Source organism: Mirounga angustirostris, unplaced genomic scaffold (genome assembly GCF_029215605.1).
Source record: "Mirounga angustirostris isolate CCGP_5_RB_7025 unplaced genomic scaffold, mMirAng1.0.hap1 SCAF_15, whole genome shotgun sequence".
NCBI lineage: Eukaryota > Metazoa > Chordata > Mammalia > Carnivora > Phocidae > Mirounga > Mirounga angustirostris.
In genome coordinates, this window is record NW_026991723.1 from 24,204,620 (window position 1) to 24,224,393 (window position 19,774).

The 19,774-nt window shown below is 40.9% G+C and overlaps 1 protein-coding gene across 1 annotated transcript in view; it reads right to left on the reverse strand.

Moving 5' to 3' along the window:
* RASEF (RAS and EF-hand domain containing) overlaps positions 1-19,774 on the reverse strand; it is an 87,318-nt gene that overhangs the window by 18,242 nt on the left and 49,302 nt on the right. The window contains exons 8-12 of the mRNA XM_064579172.1: positions 18,546-18,630; positions 10,409-10,497; positions 1,200-1,434; positions 748-885; positions 484-631 (exon numbers count right to left, since the gene is read on the reverse strand). Coding sequence (XP_064435242.1) covers positions 484-631; positions 748-885; positions 1,200-1,434; positions 10,409-10,497; positions 18,546-18,630 — 695 coding nt within the window. The remainder of the gene's footprint in view (positions 1-483; positions 632-747; positions 886-1,199; positions 1,435-10,408; positions 10,498-18,545; positions 18,631-19,774) is intronic.

A 19,774-nucleotide genomic window follows, 5' to 3' on the forward strand; every position in this document is an offset into this window, starting at 1 on the left:
CATCTTATCAGAAAAGCTTTCCCTGGTGCAGTAAAAACTGCCTCTCTCCAAATTTCAAATTATTTTATTTTCACCCATTGCCCTCCTTTGGGATGAAGTTTCCTTGCAGGCTGGGATTTAGTTGACTCTGTTCATTGTGTGTCCTCAGCACCTACAACAGTATCCGGCTCACAACAGAATTCAGGAAATGTTTGCTGAATAAATGAATCTGTCGTCTCTGGTTCTAAACTTGGTCTGGTTGCTCTGACTGACTAAGTGGATATCTTTGTCGGTTTTCTTTTCCTAAAGTTAGGTCTTCGCCAAAACAGAAGAAGACCATGCTATAGACAAGGGCACACACACACACATACACACATACATATCCCTATATGTTATATATGTATACAGAGAGACCTGTGTATCTGTTTATCTAATCTCTAAGGAAAACAAGATCAAGCTAAAAGAAGGTCATTTCCCCATTACTGATGGAAGAAGGAACCATACCCAGGGTGGCACTGGTATTTCCTCGAAATTCATTCTTGCAGAGTCTCATGAGGAAACTAGACTTCCCCACTGCAGCATCCCCAGCGAGCACAATCTTGTAAGCCTTCTGTGAGCTGGAAGACTTAGGGTCGCCGTCCACCATGTCTGTCTAGGGGGAAAAAGCCACAATGGGTGACAAAGGTCGTGCCAGTGTTCTTCCTAGTAAGTTATACAGCACCGAAAATTCACAGTGCTCATGAATAAAATAACTCTGAAACTACCTACCTGTGGTGACAGAGCCGAGATGGGCTTTCTTGAAGAACTGATGATGCTGCCCTCACTAGCGGACCCCTGGGGTTTCCAGTCTAACATGGTGGCCACACCATCTGCACCAAACGTCTCTTCATCCCTTAGATCAGGAACCTGGTTTGTTTGTTGTTGTTTTTTTAGTCAGCCATTAAAAAACAAAGTCTCTCATTACACATATACATCATGGATTAAAGAGAAGAAAAATAGGCAGCTGAATCTATAGTCATTGCTGTTACGGAACAGAGTAGCCCCAAATGGCAATCTGTGGAAATTTCTCCCTACTCTGGTGGAGAAAAAAAAAACGTTCTACTGACTATGTTTCATATTTATAACCTTTAGGTCGTATTCCCATGACAGATACAAGTCAAACAGGGTGACAGATTTCTATCGAAGGTACAGCCCAGGAGACAGTGATTTCTGGGGCTTACATCTATGTCTGAAGCATCGCCCCCAAGGCTCTCCTGTGTGCCATGTGACCTCTGAAGTCCCCTCTGGTGCTTGTATTCCACCTCCGAGTCATATCCGTTGGAGTCTCTCAGCGTAGACAAGCCGCTGTCGAAGCAGCTCTCGGGAAGGCTGTCCACCTCACAATTCATCCTCTGCATAGGGTCACAGAGGGCCAACGAGTCACAGTCCTCATCCACATAGGAGGAGCGGGATGACCTGGTGATAAAGGAGAAGAGAGCTTTACCTGAGGGTTCACAAAGCTCAGGACTACACACAGCAGTGGACTCAAGAAGACCAACACTCTCACTTTTACCAAGAACCACAATGTAGTCCATGATTATTCATCAGGGGAAACAAAATGCTCAAAGCAACATCAGCTTATTCTGTGCAACAATCAATTAAGATGAAGACACTCAAGTCTAATATTTAATAAAAATGAAGCCATTTTTAAAATCACTTTATTTCCTGATACAAAAGGAATTGCAGTGTCCAGAGCATGAATGCAATCTCAAGTTAAGAAAAATGTATGCAGAAGATATGAACCTTTTTACTCTAATGTGGTCAGACCATATTCCAAACAGCTTGTCCATTTCTGGATAACAGCTCTACTTTTTAAAAGGGATGCTGAGAACCTGGATGGGAAAGGGAATCATGATGATATAAGACCCTCAGACACAAGAAATGGTTCCATGAACTCAGCTTAAGTCTTCATGGTTTCCCCCTTCAAATATTCAGAGAGCTGAGACATGAAGACGAAGAATACATTCTCCCAGGATGCACAAGACAAAATAAGGGCCAGCTGATAAGCTTTTCTAGGAGTCATATTTCTAATCAATATGGTGAAAAATGACAGGCAATTAGAAAGGTATGGTACCAGAATACGACATATGAGTTTTCTGCCACTGGGTGTTGATACATAGTCTAGAAAGACTCTTGTAGGAGAGGTTTCACAGGGAGGTGCTCTGGATAAATGCTGGAACCCCTGACTTCTATGGACGTTTCCATTTGTAAAACTTTCTAACATCTTAAAAGTGACGGAGAAATTAACATCAAACAAGAGAATCAAAAGAAACCACATCATTTCCGTATTTAATACTTTTGTTTTTCCATCTGATTTTCACAAAAACCTAAGTTTATACTGAAATAATGGGGCGCCTGGGTGGTTCAGTCAGTTAAGTGTCCTACTCTTGATTTTGGCTCAGGTCATGATCTCAGGGTTGTGAGATCGAGCCCCACGTTGGGCTCCGTGCTCAGCTCTGAGTCTGCTTGAAGCTCTCTCTCCCTCTCCCTCTGCCCCTCCCACTCATGCTCTCTCTCTCTCCCTAAAATAAATAAATAAATCTTAAAAAAAAAAAATATTTTAGTGCCATTAGCAAATGCTTAAAATTAACTAAAAATTAAGAACTTTACCACCAAACTCTCTCTAAATATGTTTACTCAATTACAAAGTCTTTATCCTGGGGGCACATATTCAAACCATACCACTAGCCTAGCTCTGTGTTTGTGTGTATACATATGTTTTTTTGTTGTTTCATCATTTATGAAATTCTCCTTCTAAAACTGATTTTAGCCACACTATAAGGAACCTAAGAAAACTGTTCTCATTATAATATAGTACAAACTACTTCAGCTCCATGTCATTATTAATTAGAACTTTTTTAAAAAATTTATTCAGATTTTTGATAAGGAGGGAAGAAGTGAAATACAGAATTGAGAAATCACTTCCATGAATATCTAGACTCCAAATTAAAAATATAGGTACAGGGGCACCTGGGTGGCTCAGTCGTTAGGCATCTGCCTTTAGCTCAGGTCATGATCCCAGGGTCCTGGGATCGAGCCCCACATCGGGCTCCCTGCTCCGCGGGAAGCCTGCTTCTCCCTATCCCACTCCCCCTGCTTGTGTTCCCTCTCTGGCTGTCTTTCTCTCCCTGTCAAATAAATAAATAAAATCTTAAAAAAAAATAAAAATATAGGTCAACTTATATATGTACACCCTTTTAAAAAGTAAACTATTCTTACTTGCCCAAAGAATATTTTCGTAAGTAAGTTTGTACAAATATAGGACAAGCTATATTTTTGTTACAAATCTTAGAAAAAACACAAAAGGGGCGCCTGGGTGGCTCAGTTGGTTAGGCGACTGCCTTCGGCTCAGGTCATGATCCCGGAGTCCCGGGATCAAGTCCCACATCGGGCTCCCTGCTCTGTGGGGAGTCTGCTTCTCCCTCTAACCCTACCCCCTTTTGCGCTCTCTCTCTCGCTCTCTCTCTCTCTCTCAAATAAATAAATTTTTAAAAATCTTAAAAAAAAAAAGAAAAGAAAAAGAAAAAACACAAAAGTTTATACAAGTTAAAATCCAATAGGGCCACAAAAGCAATAAAATTAAACTTACAAGTTTTTATATTAGCATCAAAAAGAAAATAAAATGTGAACTTCTTATATTAAACTAATGACCCTCCAAAGAGGACATCAGGCCAGACCCTGAGTGGGTGATGGGCACCCAAGTGCTATACTCCTGTCTCTCTGAGCCACTGGGGTGTGATGACTTTGTCCCTTAGAACCTACTCTTGAGGAGTTCTTTAATCCAGTACTGATGAGCCTAATTCATGGTGTATAATCTTTTCCAAAATGAACCATGGTAAAATTTCCAAAATAATTTTCAGTTATGGTATCTTTTCCCCTATATGTTTAGAATTTATCTTAAATATCAGTCAAGAAAAATCACACCACACCCACACATTTTTAAAAAGTAATGTCTATTTCTCAATAACAGAGCAAGTGAGCTGCCTACATGTCTATAAACCATCAACATTTATTATTTCACAAATAAGTGAGCAATGAAAACATCCGATACCTGGACAGGATTTTCCTAAAAGTGATCACCAATAAGCCCTGGTAATAGACCTTCCTGAAAGGGGACCTGACAATTTTGTTATCACCAGGGTAGTTAAGTACATTATTCTTTATTTTTTGGTTGATTTCAAGTTTTTATTTAAATTCTAGTTAGTTAACATATATGGTAAAATTGGTTTCAGGAGTAGAATTTTAGTGATTCATGACTTACAAGTAACACCCAGTGCTCATCTTAACAAGTGTCCTCCTTAATACCCATCATCCATCTAGCCCTTCCCCCACACACCTCCCTCCATCAACCCTCAGTTTGTTTTCTATAGTTAAGAGTCTCTTATGATTTGCTTCCCTCTCTCTTTTGTTTGTTTTCCCTCCCCTATGTTAATCTGTTTTGTTTCTTAAATTCCGCATATGAGTGAAATCATATGGTATTTGTCTTTCTCTGAGTTATCTTGCTTAGCATACTACACTCTAGCTCCATCCACATCATTGCAAATGACAAGATTTCATTCTTTCCTTTTTTTTTTTAAGATTTTATTTATTTGACAGAGACACAGCGAGAAAGGGAACACAAGCAGGGGAGTGGGAGAGGGAGAAGCAGGCTTCCCGCCGAGCAGGGAGCCCAATGCAGGGCTCGATCCCAGGACTCTGGGATCATGACCTGAGCCGAAGGCAGACGCTTAACGACTGAGCCACTCAGGTGCCCAAGATTTCATTCTTTTTGATGGCTAATATTCCATTGTAGGGATTGATAGGTGTTTTGATACTGAATGTGTAGATTGCTTTGGGTGGTATAGACATTTTAACAATATTTGTTCTTCCAATCCATGAGCATGGAATGTTTTTCCATTTCTTTGAGTCCTCTTCAATATCTTTCATAAGTTTTGTATAGTTTTCAGAGTACAGATCTTTTACCTCTTTGATTAGCTTTATTCATAGGTATCTTACTGTTTTTGGTACAATTGTAAATAGGATCTATTCCTCAATTTCTCATTCTGCTGCTTCATTATTGGTGTATAGAAATGTAAGAAATTTCTCTACGTTGATTTTATGTCCTGTGACTTTGCTGAACTCATGTTATCAATTCTAGTAATTTTTTGGTTAAAGTATGTCATCTGCGAATAGTGAAAGTTGACTTCTTCCTTGTTGATTTGAGGGCCTTTTATTTCTTTTTGTTGTCTGACTGTTGAGGCTAAGACTTCTGGTTCTATGTTGAATAACAGTGGTGATAGTGGATATCTCTCTTGTGTTCCTGACCTCAGGGGAAAAGCTCTCAGTTTTTCCCCATTGAGGATGATATTAGCTGTGGGTCTTTCGTATATGACCTTTATGATGTTGAGGTATGTTCCACCTATCCCTACTTTGTTGAGGGTTTTTATCAAGAATGGATGCTGTATTTTGTCAAATGCTTTTTTGGCATCTATTGAAAGGATCATATGGTTCTTATCCTTTCTTTTATTAATGTAGTTCTTATGCTTTCTTTTATCCATTGATTGATTTGTGAATATTGAACACCTCTGCAGCCCAGGAATAAATCCCACTTGATCGTGATGAATAATTCTTTTAATGTACTGTTGGATTCAGTTTTGGTAGTTTGTATGTTTCTAGGAATTTATCTATTTCATCCAGATTGCCCAATTTGTTGGCATATAATTTCGCATAATATTCTCTTATAATTATTTCTATTTCTGTGGTGTTGGTTGTGATCTCTCCTCGTTCGTGATTTTATTTATTTGGGTCTTTTTTCTTTTTGGTAAGTCTGGATAGGAGTTTATCAATTTTATTAATTCTTTCAAAGAACTAGCTCTTGGTTTCATTGATCTGTTCTACTGTTTTTTGTTTGTTTCTATATTGTTTATTTCTGCTCTAATCTTTATTATTTCCCTTTTTCTGATGGATTTAGGCTTTATTTCCTGTTCCTCTTCTAGCTCCATTAGGTATAAAGTTAGGTTGTGTATTTGAAACTTTCCTTGCTTCTTAAGGTAGGCCTGTATTGCTATGTACTTCCCTCTTAGGACCACCTCTGCTGCATCCCAAAGGTTTTGGACTGCCATGTTTTCATTTTCATTTGCTTCCATGCATTTTTTTATTTCTTCTTTAATTTCTTGGTTAACCTAGTCATTCTTTAGTTGGATGTTCTTTAACCTCCATGTATTTGTGGTCTTTCCAAGTTTTTTCTTGTGGTTGACTTCAAGTTTTACAGCATTGTGATCTGAAATATGAGTGGTATGATCTCAATCTTTTTGTACTTGTTGAGGCCTGATTTGTGACCCAGTATGTGATCTATTCTGGAGAATGTTCCATGTGCACTCGAAAAGAATGTGTATTATGCTGCTTTAGGATGAAATGTTCTGAATATACCTGTTAAGTCCATCTGGTCCAGTGTATCATTCAAAGCCACTGTTTCCTTGTTGATTTTCTGCTTAGATGATCTGCCCATTGCTGTATGAAGGTTCTTAGAGTCCCCTACTATTATTATATATTATCAATGAGTTTCTTTATGTTTGTTATTAATTGATTCATATATTTGGGTACTCCCAGGTTGGGGGCATAAATATTTACAATTGTTGGATCTTCTTGTTGCATAGACCCCTTAATTATGATATAGTGCCCTTCTTCATCTCTTGTTACAGTCTTTGGTTTAATATCTAGTTTGTCTGCTATAAGTATGGCTACTCCGGCTTTCTTTTGATGTCCATTAGCATGATAGATGGTTTTCCATCCCCTCATTTTCAATCTGGAGGTGTCTTTAGGTCTAAAATGGGTCTCTTGGAAGCAGCATATAGATGGGTCTTGTTTTTTTTGTCCCTTCTGATACCGTCTATCTTTTGATTGGAGCATTTAGTCCACTTACATTCAGAGTAATTATTGATAGATAAGAATTCAGTGCCATTGTCTTCCTGTAAAGTCACTGTTTCTGGAGATTTTCTCTGTTCCTTTCTAGTCTTTGTTACTTTTGGTCTTTCCTTCCCACAGAAAGGGTCCCCTTTAATATTTCTTGCAGGACAGGTTTAGTGGTCAGGAACTCCTTTGGGTTTTGTTTGTATGGGAAACTTTTTATCTCTCCTTCTATTTTGAATGACAGCCTTGCTGGATAAAGTATTATTGGCTGCACATTTTTCCCTTCAGCATGTTAAATATATCATGCCACTCTCTTGCCAGATTCCTGTGGACAGATCTGCTGCTAGCCTGATTTGTCTTCCCTTGTAGGTTAAGGATTTCTTTTCCCTTTCTGCTTTCAGGATTCTTTCCTTATCTCTAAATTTTGCAAATTTTGCTAAGATATGTCTTAGTGTTGGCTGGCTTTTGTTGAATTTCATGGGAGTTCTCTGTACCTCCTGGATTTGGATGTCTGTTTCCTTCCCCAGATTAGGGAAATTTTCACCTATAATTTGCTCAAATAAACCTTCTGTCCCCTTTTCCCTCTCTTCTCCTGGGACTCCTATGATAGGAATGTTATCACACTTTATGGAGTCACTGAGTTCCCTAAGTCTGTATTTGTGATCCAATACTTTTCTTTCCCTCTTCTTTTCAGCTTTATTGTTTTCCATAATTTTATCTTCTTTTTTAAAAAAATATTTTATTTATTCATTTGAGAAAGAGAGGGAGAGCAGGGGGGCAGAGGGAGAGAGAATCTCAAGCAGACCCTGCACTAAGCGTGGAGCCCAATGCATGGCTTGATCTCAAGACGTGAGCTGAAACCAAGAGTCAGAAGCTTAACCGACTGCACCACCCAGGCACCCCCATAATTTTATCTTCTATTATCACTGATTCATTCCTCTTCTTTGTCCGTCCTTGTTGTCATTACAACCAATCGGTTTTGTATCTTGGGTATAGCATTTTTTTTATTTCAGCCTAACTAGTTTTTAGTTCTTTTATCTCTGGAGTAAGGGATTCTCTAGTGTCTTCTATGCTTTTCTCAAGTGCAGCCAGTATCCTTATTATTGTTGTTTTAAATTCTGGCCCAGGCATTTTACTTATATCTGTTTTGATTAGATCTCTGGCTGTGACTTCTTGTTCTTTCTTTTGGGGTGAATTTCTCCATCTTGTCATTTTGTCTAGGTCACTATTTCTTTGTGTGTGTTAGGAAAGCCTGTTTATATTTCTTGCTCCTGAGAGTAATGGCTATACTAAAAAAAGGTCCTATACTCTCCAGGACCTGATGCTTCAGGAAGTGTTTCAGAGTATGCACTCTGCTCTTCTATTTTGGCTGCTCTTTCCCTCAGGTCAGTCCTCTGCAGAGTTTCTCCTTGCTTGCTGTGGGGAGTGTTTGGACCTTGTTCAGTATGTGGCATTTTAACTAGGTATGCTCTGGTCTGTTTATTAAAATAAGCCCAATCCTATTGCCACGGGAGCTGAAGCTCTGCAACACTCTATGATCAGGAGACTTGGTGCATGCAAGGGGTTTGTGCTGGTCTTCTGGGGGAGGTGCCCACTGCACTGGTTCTCAGGTTGACTTGCCCTGGTAAAAATGCACCTGTGGGGTGATGGCTCCAGCCTCTACTGGCGGCGCTGTGTTGCTCACTGAAGTCTGTCAGTGTTGATGGGTGGGGGAAAATGGCATTGCCCCACTCTCTTGTCCCTGGAGCAGGGAGTTTGCACCTGCTACTCTTCAGAAAGCCCTCACAGAAGAGCAGTCTTTTTCCCCTTTTGTGTCCCCAGCTTCCATGAGATCTCTGCCTCCACCCTGTCAGCGTCCACGCTGTCTGCCTGCCAGGTGGCACAGTACTCCTGTGTTTTATCTCAGGAGTGTGGTTGGGTTTCAAAACTCCAAATTTTAGGGGTCCAGTGCTATGCAGATCCACACTGATCATCTGCGGGAGGGTCTCACCATGCTGCAGCTGGTGCCAGTTTGTCCCAGAAAAGCAGCCATATAATCACATGGGGGCTTGGAGTTTATGGTAAAGTGCAGCAAAAAGCTGGCCCCAAGGTTTACTGCCCTCAGCAGATGTCTCTGTTTCTATGCTAGTGAACGGGGCAGCACATTGGTGCCTGCCAGCACTTTGTCCCCCGAGAGGCCATGCCACCTCTCCCAAATGCACTCTAAGAAGGGGAACTGTTTCTCCCCCAGCAACCCAGGGGATCTTCAGACCACGCTGTCCACTCCCAGGCTCTGCCCTTCTTCCCCAAAGGACCACTGCTATGCCCACCAGGCTCTACCCGGCAGTGGCAGGGACTTCTAAAACTTCGGACTTTGAGCTCTCTGCTTGTAAAAACTTGCCACTCTAGCTTTCCCAGTCAGTGGCTTTGGGGAAGTGTTTCTCTTGCGTAATCCCCAGGGCAGTGCTTTCCATCTATATCTTTATCTCTCTCTCCTCTCTCCGAGATCAAGGCTCCCTCCCCTCTGCAGCACCCACGATTCTTTCTCCCCAGAATCATGTCTCTGCACCTCCTACCTTCGATGATGTGGCTTCTTTTCTCCCTCTAGTTCTGCATTTTGTTCTCTCAGCATTCAGATCGATTCTCAGATATTTGGAAGATTTTATATTTATCTAGCTGTGTTTGAGGGACGAGGCATGCATAGGGTCCCCCTATTGCTCTGCCATCTTAACCCTCAGTACATTATTCTTTAGAGCAAAAGATCTCAAATGCAAAGGGAATGAATATGAATTGGAAAGTTGCATTGGAAATGGAGAGCTGGAAGCCCATAGTTTATGCATTCACTTCTACTTTCAAGGTTTGATATGCTCCAAATTTAACTTTTTAAGTAACAACAATGGACATATGTATTTATACACACAAGTACATACATGTGATCTTTCAGTCCTTGTTGCTAGATCTCAAGTTACGGCAGGACCAATATATCCTTCATTTGATTCAAAATAGAGCTAAATTCTCACTTCTGTTAAGTCTCTCTGACTCCTTCAATACAACAGCTCACAAACATCTACTAGTCATATTTCTATTTGTTTTGAAAGTTTCCTTGTCCTCGAACACAGCTTACATAATATTATGCTGAGCTATTAAACATTTGCAGATCATGCCAAGAGTCTCAACATCATATCCTGTATATATGGCAACATCCTACACTATAGTTCTGCTTGTTTCCCTGTAAGAGTTCTCACAGAGTTCACTTCTGAGGAACAAGACATAACGAGGGAATGAGGTCAGGGGAAGCATACATAAAATCAAGTCATAACAATGTCTTATGGAAATCACTTGCCCTCTCTGAAACATTTCTACTTTGAATCTTTACATGTTTCAGAAAATTAAAATAACATAGTAGAAAATAGAAATTAGTGCCCAAAGTAGATTCTACTGTTTTAATTCATCTCTAAGGAAATTTACTTTCCTTTTCACTCTGATCCAGAATTCAAACGAAAGTAAGTAGGTATTCCCATACCTGTCATAGCCCAGAGGATGAGGAGAATGACCATCAAATTTGGGACTGCTTCTAGAAATTGTATTCCCTGGTGATATATTATTTATGCGCTGTAATACACAAAGTATATAAGCAACATTTGGTTATTCCATATTTATACATAATACATATACACACACATATATATATAGCACACTAATTAACTTCTAACGTAATTAAAAGTTTGGTATGGGGGTGGGGGGCCGGAGCAAGATGGCGGAGGAGTAGGAGACCTGGATTTCGTCTCCTCTCAGGAATCCAGCTGGATAGGGATCAAACCATTCTGAACACCTACAAACTCAACAGGAGATCGAAGAAAAGAAGAGCAACAACTCTCTCATCAGAAAAGCGACCACTTTCTGGAAGGTAGGACGTGCGGAGAAGTGAATCCGAGGCCATATTCGGGAGGATAGACGGCGGGGGAGGGGCCTCCGTCGGCCGCTTCTGGCAAGTGATAGAGCCGCGGAGCACAAAATCGGAACTTTTAAAAGTCTGCTCCGCGGAGGGACGTCACTCCGGTGGCTAAGCAGGGGGTGGAACCCTCCGGGACAGTGTGGTCTCAGGACCCTCGGGGTCACAGAAAGACCGGGGTGCCTGAGTGCGACAGAGCTCCCAGGTAACGGAGCAGGGAAGCCGGCTGCAGAGGCGGAGCCCAGGCGCGGGCTCTCAGCTCGGGGTGGCCATAAACCGTGATCCGGGGCCCAGTGGGGCCCCTGCTCCTCCAGCAGGGACCCAACAAGCGGCAGATCCGGGGAGACTCACCTTCCTCCCCCGGGGGGAGCCGCGGGGGGGTGCACCGCAGGGATCTGCTGGGTTTGGAGACTCCACCCGGGGTCGGGTGCCAGAGATAGAAACACGCGGTCAAAGGTCAGGTGAGCACGGAGAGCGGCCGGAGACCGGGGAGACGGGAGTGACTGGCGGCTTTTCTCTGGGGGCTCACTGAGGAGCGGGGCCCGAGTTCTCGGCTCCTCCGGGGCAGAGATTGGGAGGCCGCCATTTTCACTCTCCGCCTCGAAAGCTGTACGGAAAGCTCGCAGGGAACAAAAGCCCCGGAGAGCAAACCCGAGCAGATTACTTAGCCGGGAGGGGGCAAGGGCGGGGCAATTCCGCCTCCGGCAGAGACATTTGGAAACCACGGCAACAGGCCCCTCCCCAGAAGATCAGCGAGAACAGCCGGCCAAGACCAAGTTTACCGATCAATGAGAATGGCAGAACTCCAGCGCTAGGGGGCTACTGCACATAGAATTCACGGCTTTTTTACCATGATTCTTTAGTCTTTTAAAGTTAATTTTTTTTTACCTGTCTTTTTGTCTTTTTATTTCTTTTTGAATTTTTCTTTTTCCCTTTTTCAACCAACATCTTATCAATCCCTTTTTTAAAAAAAAAAACATTTTTATTTTTCATTTTTAGAGTCATATTCTATCCCTTCATAGTAGTTACCCATATTTTTGGCTTATATATATATAAGTTGTTCTCTCTTTAAAATTTTGAGATAGTTTCTTCTAACAGATTAAAATATACCCTAAATCTCTAGTATATGGTGTTTTCTATTCCCCTGCCTGATCACATCCTCTCCCTTTTTTTTTCTTTCTTTTTCTTTTTTCTTTTTTTAAACCCTCTTCTTTCTTTTTTCAAACAACTTCTTATCAATTCCTTTTATAAAATTTTTTATAATTTCCATTTTTACAGTCATATTCCATCCCTTCATCCTATCAACCCTTATTTTTGTACATATATAAGTTTTTCTTTCTTTAAAATTTTGGGAAGCACTTTCTTCTAAAAGACCAAAATACACCCCAGATCTAGTGTGTGGCACTGATCTATATACCAGCCTGATCATATTTGATCACATTCTGGTTTTTTTTGTTCTTGTTGTTGTTTTGTTTTGTTTGTCTTTGCTTTTATCTTTATCTTTTTCTTTTTCTTTTTTTTCTTTTTCTTTTTTCTCTCTTTCCCTTTCTTATCCCATTGCTTCAGGTCTTTTCTGATTTGTTTAGAGTATATTTTCTGGGGACGTGGTTACTCTGCTAGCATTTTGTTCTCTCATTAATCTATTCTCCTCTGCACAAAATGACAAGACGGAAAAAATCACCTCAACAAAAAGAACAAGAGGTAGTACCGAATGCCAGGGACCTAATCAATACGGACATTACTACGATGTCAGATCTAGAGTTCAGAATCATCACTTTAAAGATACTAGCTGGGCTTGAAAAAAATATGGAAGTTATTAGAGAAACCCTTTCTGGAGAAGTAAAAGAGCTAAAATCCAACCAAGTCGAAATAAAAAAGGCTATTAATAGGTGCAATCAAAAATGGGGGCGCTAAGTGCTAGAATAAATGAGGCAGAAGAGAGAATCAGTAATATAGAAGATGAAATGATGGAAAATAAAGAAGCTGAGAAAAACAGAGATAAACAACTACTGGATCACAAGGGCAGAATTCGAGAGATAAGCAATACCGTAAGACGAAACAACATTAGAATAATTGGGATCCCAGAAGAAGAAGAAAGAGAGAGAGGGGCAGAAGGTATAATGGAGCAAATTATAGCAGAGAACTTCCCTAATTTGGGGAAGGAAACAGGCATCAAAATCCAAGAAGCACAGAGAACCCCTCTCAAAATCAATAAAAATAGGTCAACACCCCGACATCTAATAGTAAAACTTACGAGTCTCATAGACAAAGAGAAAATCCTGAAAGCAGCTCGGGAGAAGAGATATGTAACCTACAATGGTAGAAACATTAGACTGGCAACAGACCTATCCACAGAGACCTGGCAGGCCAGAAAGGACTGGCAGGATATATTCAGAGCACTAAATGAGAAAACTATGCAGCCAAGAATACTCTATCCAGCTAGGCTGTCATTGAAAATTGAAGGAGAGATAAAAAGCTTCCAGGACAAACAAAAACTAAAGGAATTTGCAAACACAAAACCAGCCCTACAGGAAATCTTGAAAGGGGTCCTCTAAGCAAAGAGAGAGCCTAAAAGCAACATAGACCAGAAAGGAACACAGACAATATACGGTAACAGTCACCTTACAGGCAATACAATGGCACTAAATTCCTATCTTTCAATAGTTACCCTGAATGTAAATGGGCTCAATGCCCCAATCAAAAGACACAGGCTATCAGACTGGATTAAAAAACAAGACCTATCGATATGCTGTCTGCAAGAGACTCATTTTAGAACCAAAGACACCCCCAGATTGAAAGTGAGGGGGTGGAAAACCATTTACCATGCTAATGGACTCCAAAAGAAAGCTGGGGTGGCAATCCTTATATCAGACAAATTAGATTTTAAACCAAAGACTGTAATAAGAGATGAGGAAGGACACTATATCATACTTAAAGGATCTATCCAACAAGAAGATCTAACAATTGTAAATATCTATGCCCCTAACATGGGAGCAGCCAATTATATAAGGCAATTAATAACAAAAGCAAAGAAACACATCGACAACAATACAATAATAGTGGGGGACTTTAACATCCCCCTCACTGAAATGGACAGATCGTCTAAGCAAAAGATTAACAAGGAAATAAAGACTTTAAATGACACACTGGATCAAATAAACTTCACAGACATATTCAGAACATTCCACCCCAAAGCAACAGAATACACATTCTTCTCTAGTGCCCATGGAACATTCTCCAGAATAGATCACATCCTAGGTCATAAATCAGGTCTCAACCAGTACCAAAAGGTTGGGATCATTCCCTGCCTATTTTCAGACCACAATGCTTTGAAACTAGAACTCAATCACAAGACGAAAGTCGGAAAGAACTGAAATACATGGAGGCTAAAGAGCACACTACTAAAGAATGAATGGGTCAACCAGGAAATTAAAGAAGAATTAAAAAAATTCATGGAAACCAATGAAAATGAAAACACAACTGTTCAAAATCTTTGGGATGCAGCAAAGGCAGTCCTAAGAGGAAAGTATATAGCAATACAAGCCTTTCTCAAGAAACAAGAAAGGTCTCAAGTACACAACCTAACCCTACACCTAAAGGAGCTGGAGAAAGAACAGCAAATAAAGCCTAAACCCAGCAGGAGAAGAGAAATCATAAAGATCAGAGCAGAAATCAATGAAATAGAAACTAAAAGAACAGTAGAACAGATCAACGAAACTAGGAGCTGGTTCTTTGAAAGAATTAACAAGATTGATAAACCCCTGGCCAGACTTATCAAAAAGAAGAGAAATGACCCAAATCAACAAAATCATGAATGAAAGAGGAGAGATCACAACCAACACCAAAGAAATACAAACAATTATAAGAACATATTATGAGCAACTCTATGCCAGCAAATTAGATAATCTGGAAGAGATGGATGCATTCCTAGAGATGTATCAACTACCAAAACTGAACCAGGATGAAATAGAAAACCTGAACAGACCTATAACCACTAAGGAAATTGAAGCAGTCATCAAAAATCTCCCAAAAAACAAAAGCCCAGGGCCAGATGGCTTCCCAGGGGAATTCTACCAAACATTTCAAGAAGAATGAATACCTATTCTTCTGAAACTGTTCCAAAAAATAGAAATGGAAGGAAAACTTCCAAACTCATTTTATGAGGCCAGCATTACCTTGATCCCAAAACCAGACAAAGACCCCATCAAAAAGGAGAACTACAGACCAATATCCCTGATGAACATGGATGCAAAAATTCTCACCAAAATACTAGCCAATAGGATCCAACAGTACATTAAAAGGATTATTCACCATGACCAAGTGGGATTTATCCCTGGGCTGCAAGGTTGGTTCAACATCTGCAAATCATTGTGATACAATACATTAACAAAAGAAAGAACAAGAATCATATGATCCTCTCAATAGATGCAGAAAAAGCATTTGACAAAGTACAGCATCCTTTCTTGATCAAAACTCTTCAGAGTATAGGGATCGAGGGTACATACCTCAATATCATAAAAGCCATCTATGAAAAACCTACAGCGAAGATCATTCTCAATGGGGAAAAACTGAGAGCTTTCCCCCTAAGGTCAGGAACGCGGCAGGGATGTCCACTATCACCACTGCTATTCAACATAGTATTGGAAGTCCTAGCCACAGCAATCAGACAACAAAAAGAAATCAAAGGCATCCAAATTGGCAAAGAAGAAGTCAAACTCTCACTCTTTGCAGATGATATGATACTTTATGTGGAAAACCCCAAAGACTCCACCCCAAAACTGCTAGAACTCATACAGGAATTCAGTAAAGTGGCAGGATATAAAATCAATGCACAGAAGTCAGTGGCATTCCTATACACCAACAACAAAACAGAAGAAAGAGAAATTAAGGAGTCGATCCCATTTACAATTGCACCCAAAACCTTAAGATACCTAGGAATAAATCTCACCAAAGAGGCAAAGGATCTGAACTCAGAAAACTATAAATACTCATGAAAGAAACTGAGGAAGACACAAAGAAATGGAAAAACGTTCCATGCTCATGGATTGGAAGAACAAATATTGTGAAGATGTCTATGCTACCTAGAGCAATCTACACATTCAATGCAATCCCCATCAAAATAACATCCACTTTTTTCAAAGAAATGGAACGAATAATCCTAAAATTTGTATGGAACCAGAAAAGACCCCGCATAGCCAGAGGAATGTTGAAAAAGAAAAACAAAGCCGGCAGCATCACAATCCGGACTTCCAGCTCTATTACAAAGCTGTCATCATCAAGACAGCATGGTACTGGCACAAAAACAGACACATAGATCAATGGAACAGAATAGAGAGCCCAGAAATGGACCCTCAACTCTATGGTCAACTAATCTTCGACAAAGCAGGAAAGAATGTCCAATGGAACAAAGACAGTCTCTTCAACAAATGGTGTTGGGAAAATTGGATAGCCACATGCAGAAGAATGAAACTGGACCATTTCCTTACACCACACACAAAAATAGACTCCAAATGGTTGAAAGACCTCAATGTGAGACAGGAGTCCATCAACATCCTAAAGGAGAACACAGGCAGCAACTTCTTTGACCTCAGCCGAAGCAACTTCTTCCTAGAAACATCGCCAAAGGCAAGGGAAGCAAGGGCAAAAATGAACTATTGGGACTTCATCAAGATAAAAAGTTTTTGCAAAGCAAAGGAAACAGTCAACAAAACCAAAAGACAACCGACAGAATGGGAGAAGATATTTGCAAATGACATATCAGATAAAGGGCTAGTATCCAAAATCTATAAAGAACTCATCAAACTCAACACCCAAAGAACAAAGAATCCAATCAAGAAATGGGCAGAAGACATGAACAGACATTTTTCCAAAGAAGACATCCAAATGGCCAACAGACACATGAAAAAGTGCTCAATATCGCTCAGCATCAGGGAAATCCAAATCAAAACCTCAATGAGATACCACCTCACACCAGTTAGAATGGCTAAAATTAACAAGTCAGGAAACGACAGATGTTGGCGGGGATGCAGAGAAAGGGAACCCTCCTACACTGTTGGTGGGAATGCAAGCTGGTGCAGCCACTCTGGAAAACTGTATGGAGGTTCCTCAAAAAGTTGAAAATAGAGCTACCATATGATCCAGCAATTGCACTACTGGGTATTTACCCCAAAGATACAAAAGTAGGGATCCGAAGGGGTACGTGCACCCCGATGTTTATAGCAGCAATGTCCACAATAGCCAAACTGTGGAAAGAGCCAAGAAGTCCATCGACAGATGAATGGATAAAGAAGATGTGGTATATATATACAATGGAATATTATGCAGCCATCAAAAGGAATGAAATCTTTCCATTTGCAACGATGTGGATGGAAATGGAGGGTATTATGTTGAGTGAAATAAGTCAAACAGAGAAAGACATGTATCATATGATCTCACTGATATGAGGAATTCTTAATCGCAGGAAACAAACTGAGGGTTGTTGGAGCGGGGGGTGGGGTGGGAGGGATGGGGTGACTGGGTGATAGACACTGGGGAGGGTATGTGCTCTGGTAAGCGTTGTGAATTGTGCAAGACTGTTGAATCTCAGATCTGTACCTCTGAAACAAATAATGAAATATATGTTAAGAAAAAAAAAAAAGAAGAAGAAGGTAGCGGGAGGGGAAGAATGAAGTGGGGGAAATCGGAGGGGTAGACGAACCATGAGAGATGATGGACTCTGAAAAACAAACTGAGGGTTCTAGAGGGGAGGTGGGTGGGAGGATGGGTTAGCCTGGTGGTGGGTATTGAGGAGGGCACATTCTGCATGGAGCACTGGGTGTTATGCACAAACAGTGAATCATGGAACACTACATCTAAAACGAATGATGTAATGTATGGGGATTAACATAAGAATAAAAAAAAAAAAGTTTGGTATCCTACATGAGCAAATGTGAGCACAGACACCAAGGTAACTGCCTATAGTACTCTCTCCTCATTGTGTCTTAGATCCAAATACCATTGCATAAGCCATAACAGGGTATCCTGGTTCCCCACATTGGCCAGGACCCTGCAATACCAACTTCTTTGGATTTATCTCTTCTCAAACTATAAATTTGGCTCAGTGACTGACTTGGCCATACTTAAAGCTATGGCAAAGGAACCCCAAACTCGAAGCTCACCCCCAAAAGTGGGAGAAGAGGATTTCGGGCACGTGTAGTCCGGGGAAGTTCCTCAAAATTCCAAGAGGGGCTTAGCTTGTTTCTGTAGCAGGGTTTTAAATCCAAGACCTCCACTCTGATCATCTCACGACCATAAAGAACACTCAGTGTGTCTAAGTGCACTCCTCAGCCAGAAGCACCTTCTCCCTCCTCTGAAATGGGAAGTATTTTCTTCCTACTTCCATAAGATTTCCCAATTTTTCTTATATCATTGCTATCTGTGCACATCTTAACTCCCTACACTACACTATAAACTCTTCCAGGACCCAGGTCACACCTTATATGTCTTTCTCTGGTTTCCCTGAACAGCTAACAGAGAGTTGGTGAACATCTAGACATTTATTTCTGCAGAGGGGTGGCATATTCTTTAATTTGGGAAAATGCTGCCTTCTCTTATTAAATGGAATAGTTTCTCATTATTGTAAGCTCCCCCTTTAAGAAAATACATGATCTTCATCAAAATACTCTACTACAAGAAAGAACAAAATGTATTATAAAATTCTACTCCATACCAAAGATCTGTTGAACTTGCTGTAACTGTTTTCAAGGGCACTCCTAAGGCCGTCATTACTGTCATGTAACTTCCGGTTAGCTGTTCTACAGAGCAAATAAACAAACAAACAGATAAGGAAAGTTGGGGTAAAAGCCACTTTCTTTGCAGGCTGTGAAATTCAGAACGCAGAATTACTTACCACCTCTTGCAACTTTCTACCACTCCCCTTCCAACCTCATAAACCGAGATCATAATTCATTACGAGAACTACAACTTAATTGAGGGATCCCCTCTCTTTTAAAGGTCTCAGAGCATTAAAGAATTAGCTATGCTGTTGGAACCCACTGTTCCCTCAGGTAGCTTCAAGATATGAACAGGTTTCCTACAGGTCTCTGCTTCCTAAATGCCAGGCCCCAGCTGGCCCCATGTGCTGCCCTCTGTCCCCCTGTGCATGTCCCAGCCAGGCGTGGAAGTGATGTGTTATGTCACACTTCTTTCTCCTGGCTACTCCCACATCTTCCTCGTGGCCTGATACTGTCCACCAGGGTACCGATGAAAGGTTCTAATGTTGACTCTGGGTTCAAACCCCATGCAGGCATGTACTTTCCACATCACTGATGGGAGTCATCTGACCTGTCAGAGCCTCAGCAACCTCTTCTACAAAGGGAGGACAATGCCGCCTGAGAGTGGCCCATCTTTCCGTACTTAAGGCTGATCCATCCTTCAGATCTCAGCTCAGTTGTTGTATCCGCCAGGACACTTCCTGGACCTTCCTGGGTAGGAGGAATCTCTGTACTATATGCCCCAGCAGGTACACCTCTTCCCTCTGTCCCACTTCTCCTTTGGCATTTTATGTTTATTTCTATAATTAGTGATCAGTTTCCATCTTCTTCCCCTAGATGAGCCCCATAAAGAGACTTTTTTTTTTCTTTTCTTTTTACTTGCCGCTCTATCCTCAGCTCCTGGCATACCTGACCCGTAAAAGTTGCTGAATGAAAACCTGCTGGATGAATGAATAAATGCATGAGCAGGATTATTGTAACATGTCAACTCTGTAACTGCCACTGGTGAGACTTAACAGGCATGGAGAAAACAAACTTGCCAAGCCTGACCTTACTTCCTTTGGGAAGACAAACCAGAAGAACATACATGAGTAAAAAAGAGCATGGGAGTAGAGGAGGGGGAGGGTTTGTGGAGAAGGCCCTCAGAGGCTGGAATTATGGTAACACGGGTGTGAAGTTGACAAAG